The sequence below is a fragment of the Frankliniella occidentalis genome, unplaced genomic scaffold, assembly GCF_000697945.3.
Source record: "Frankliniella occidentalis isolate FOCC.00 unplaced genomic scaffold, Focc_3.1 Scaffold202, whole genome shotgun sequence".
Classification (NCBI taxonomy): domain Eukaryota; kingdom Metazoa; phylum Arthropoda; class Insecta; order Thysanoptera; family Thripidae; genus Frankliniella; species Frankliniella occidentalis.
The window spans coordinates 539,152-543,743 of record NW_026267328.1 but is presented as its reverse complement, the minus strand read 5'-3'; the positions used below and the strand labels follow the sequence as shown (position 1 = coordinate 543,743).

General features: G+C 36.8%; 1 protein-coding gene across 1 annotated transcript; it reads left to right on the top strand.

Annotated features, from left to right (window-relative positions):
- The first annotated feature begins 1,798 nt into the window (after window positions 1-1,798).
- Window positions 1,799-2,659, top strand: LOC127750516 (uncharacterized). Its single transcript, XM_052272377.1, has one exon. It carries the CDS (start codon window positions 1,799-1,801, stop codon window positions 2,657-2,659), a length of 861 nt encoding a protein of 286 aa, XP_052128337.1.
- Window positions 2,660-4,592: the final 1,933 nt, after the last annotated feature.

The window sequence follows — 4,592 nt, the reverse complement described above, 5'->3', positions numbered from 1 at the left end:
TAAACCTCTCTAAAAAAGAACTGGACGAGTGTTTCCAGAAGAGCTTAAAGGAAGCACAAGAACACAAAAAAAATAACTCAATGATGGAAAAAAAATTAGAACAAGCAAATGAAAGTATAAGAGCTCTAACTAGGGAAAATAATTATTTGGCAACCTCCTTGAAGAATATGAAGATAAAATCAAAAACACAACAATTAACAGACAATGAAATCACAAAACTTATTCATCAATATCTTCCTGGTGTCTTCACTACTAACCAAATCCAAATCTTGACGGGACAAAGAAAATATCCTCATTGGACGGATGAAGAGCTGACCATCGCATTCACTCTCAGGTACATGGGAAAGAGAGCCTACAAATTTGTGACAAAAACCCTGAAAATTCCTTTGCCATCTCTTTCAAAATTACATAGGTGGGCATCAAAATTAAATATAAGACCTGGAAGCCTTCAATGCATTTTTAAAGTTATGAAAGCTGTTGCTGCTTGTTTTGAAGAACATGAAAAAATTGGAATTGTTACTTTTGATGAGGTCAAAGTTAAGGAAGTGCATGAATATGACCCAAAACATGATTGTGTCCAGGGACCCCACTCACAGATGCAGGTTGCCATGATAAGGGGTTTATTTGCCAAGTGGAAGGTTCCAATTTTTTTAGACTTTGATAGAAAGATGATGCCTGATCTCCTTCGTAGCCTCATAACTGATGCCCATGAGGCAGGATACCTCGTGAAAGGGTGTTGCTCTGACATGGGTGGAGGTAATCAAGGCCTGCTGAGAGACTCAGGCATCAGCACAGCAAAATCATGGATGCCCCACCCTCTTCTTGAAAATGAAAAAATATATTTCTTTGGAGATGCACCTCATTGTTTGAAGCTAGTGCGTAACTGGCTTGTAGATACTGGCTTTTTTCTACCTGATGGGTCAATAGTAAACAAAGACCCTCTGGAAAGGCTCTTTAATCAGGTAGAAGTGTCATCATGCTTCAAGCTCACTTCCCGCCATATAAAATGTGAAAAAACAGAGAGGCAATCAGTGAGACTTGCAGCTGAACTGATATCACAAAGCACATCTACAGCTTTAAGAAGATATTTCCCAAATGATGAATCAGCCACAAAACTAGCCTCTGTTATAGAAACCATAAATGGGTGGTTTGATATATTTAACTCCTACATTCTGTATGACGTGCCACTCAAATCAGCATATGGCACAAATCTAGAAATTCAAGAAAAGTGTTTAGATGAAATGACAACTTTGATGTCAGGCATGAAGTGTGTTGGCAAAACATGTTTGCAGATTTTCCAAAAGGCTATTTTGCTTTCAATCTCTTCCTTAAAACTTTTGCGTATTGAAATGGAGTCTAGATTTAACAAACCCTTCTTACTTACTCACCGTCTCAACCAAGATGTTCTTGAAAATTTCTTTTCACAGCTCCGTACTAGAGGTGGCCTCCATGACCATCCCACACCACCTGAGGCCCTTTGGAGAGTGCGAATGGTTATACTTGGTAAAAACCCAGGAATAGTCCAAGCTAACTCAAATTCACTGGACAGAAGTAAAAATGATGGTGGTGAATTTTTAACATTATCAGCCCTACAAGCCCTGGAAGAGGAAAGCACAGAAAATACTGACTCAAATATCACTGAAGATCTGTGTGGCAATGGTGCTGTAAGTGTCAATAACACTCAAGTTATTTCACCAGAAGACGATTCTGAATATTTGTTTGACGATCCTTCAGTTGACGAGCCAGCTTTAGTTGCCAACCACCCACTGTTGCGCTAGAACCAAATAGAAAAAAAAGTATGTTAGAAGATCAAATGGAAAGGGATGGCATCACATATTTAGCGGGATGGGTAGCTTACAAGCACAAAGACTTACCATGGCTTGGAAACCCAACAAGAGAAAGAAAAAATACCTCTGCAGCTCAACTTCCATCATGGGTCCAACAATTATCCTTTGGTGGACTCATGGAGCCCAGTCCTGAATGGTTAAATTCTGCCCTCCACATTGAAAAAGTATTTCAAGAATTCCACAAGTCTGAAATTTATAAGGGTCCAAATACTGTAAAAAAATGTGTTTTCAAAGTAATGTGTGAGATCACTTCAATACCTGAAAATGTAATCAAAACTTACATTTTGCAGCGTACAAGAATCCGAATAAAATTTCTTAATGCATATGCATTTGCTAGAAAACAGGAAGAAAAGACCAGAAAAGAAGAAGAAAAGATCAGAAAACAAGAGGAGAAAGCTAAGAAAGAAGAAGAACAAAAAAGGATAAGAGAAGAAAAAGCAGCCCTCAAAGAACTAAAACAAAGACAGAGGGAGGAGGCAAAGGTTGAGAGAGAGAAGCAGAAACAAAAACAGCAGGATGATAAGAAAATAATTCAAGAACAGATAAGAATTGCAAATAAAGAGGGGAAGAAAAGGAAATTAGAAGAAGCTAAAGCTGAGAAAGAGAAGAAAAGACAAAAGCTGGAGGAAGAAAAGAGGAAAAAACAAGAGGAAATTAGACTGACAAGAGAAGAGGCCAAAAAGAGGAAATCACAGGAAGTGAGAGCAGAACCAGCAAAGAAGAAGAAGCCCAATGGTGCTTGCAAGGCTGCAAATGAAGTTGTTCCGAGCGAAAGGAAGAGAGCTCGAAAAATGAAGAAGCTCACAACCTGAAAATGAAAGATTATAAACTGATAGAACACATTTTATATTTTTATTTAGTTAACTTGAAGTGCATGTCTAAATGTAAATGTGACAATTTTTAAGTTTTTTTCTCAAGCTGCCCTTCCTTATCAACATACTTAATCAGTGATACTGCTGTGATACATTTTTATTTAGTCAACATACTGGTTTCTTAAATATGTGACTGTGATACTTTTTGTTATTTTTTCATTAGATTAAAATTTAAGTGCTTGGAATCAGTGATCAATAATTCCTCTAATCATGAAAGATTTAATTTTTGTTTTGTCAAAGCTATACGTGATAAGATTTTTTTCATAAGAAAAGCCGATATTGGGCGTTACTTGAATGCAGTATAGCTAATGTTTTTATATTTGCATAAAATTCTATAATCTAAGTTTTCCAAAGATGTACCTCTTATTGACAGATATAACTAATTAACCAAATCAACTCTCTTACATCCTTTGATACAAATAAAATGAATTATTTTCTGAATCAACTTAGACTTTGTCATTTTAGCATATCAGATCAATCCGAAGTAAAATAATGCTGCCTCTTGCACTGTTAAAAATAACTGGCACCTGACGACATACTGCCTGATTGACACTCCTGTAATGTAACAGAAATGTTGTTTTCATTTGAACACTCACGAAACTTGTGACATTAGGCCCATAGTGGCCCACAACAAAAACTACTACGTACTACTTTGCTGTACATTTACAAGAAAGGAGAAGTTAATTTTGTTAGCAGCACATTTCGTTCCAAAACAGGACACTCGTCTTATTACAACTTTTTTTTTACAGGAGCAAAACAAAGTAACTGCTTTTGGTCGGAAACTTTGTTTCCGAGATTTTCATTAACGCTGCTTTTTTACAGTAAGGCCTGTAAAAATACAGTATGTGCTGCTAACAAAATTAATCACATTTTTGCTGTAAATTTACAGCAATTTTTTTAACAGTGTGTGTTAACATGTCAGATAACAAGCACAGCATCTATGTTACCTTTTTTCACACAGACTTATCTGTTTCCTGCTTCTCATTGCTGTTGTTGCGAGGCACTCAATTTCAGTTCAAAAGCAGCGTATCATACAGTTGTTCAACAATTGCAAGCCAAATCACGAAGTTCCTTTTTGCAATGCACAGAAGACAATGTAAACTAAAATATAACTTAATGAGAAAATACATTCAGCATTGATAATGTGACACAACAGTAATCAAAGTGAAACAAAAATTAAACAAAACAAAGTACCAAGCAAAGATAACCTTACAAGTCTAAGGTTAATTGAACTTTTAGATTCAACTCAAAATGAAATCAAATAAATAAAGGCAACTCCAAAGGCTACCATCACCTCATAATTTATTTTTAGTTTACATTTTCATACATTTATTTCTCCTAGTAAACAAAACTTACCAGTTTCGATTGTTTCACAAACAAGAGGGATAGCAGTATGTTTATCAATAGTCATGCTTTGTAATTACAGGTAGCTAAAGACGGATTCTGAAGTAAACTCTTTAAATGTATTCCTGTAAAAAATCGTCCAACACGAAATAATCACAAAACGGTAAAAAAAAAAAGAGTCGCACACAAACAGTGAGTGCATTCAGCTTCTAGTGCCTTCTGCTTGATAGAAACGGACGACAGAATCCAGACGGTAGTCAGTGGTCGAGGTTATGTTGCCGCTGACATGGCACAATCACCTCTTCTCAAAGAGACCATGGGGCAGGTGACTGTCTCAAGGCTAAATTTTGTGGTGAAAAAACGTTTATAACACAAATTGTCGCATGACAGACTTCCTAGGCTCTAATGTACGTGGTCGTGTGACGTTTAGATAATGGTAACGGTTTGAAAACTCGCGCGGCCGAACTGACGGTGACGTCACGAACGGCCAACCAATCAGGAGCCGAGGCCCCAAGTGACACAACCTACT

Coding starts and splice junctions, on each gene's coding strand:
- LOC127750516 (XM_052272377.1), top strand. CDS start 1,799: ATGTTAGAAGATCAAATGGAAAGGGATGGCATCACATATTTAGCGGGA.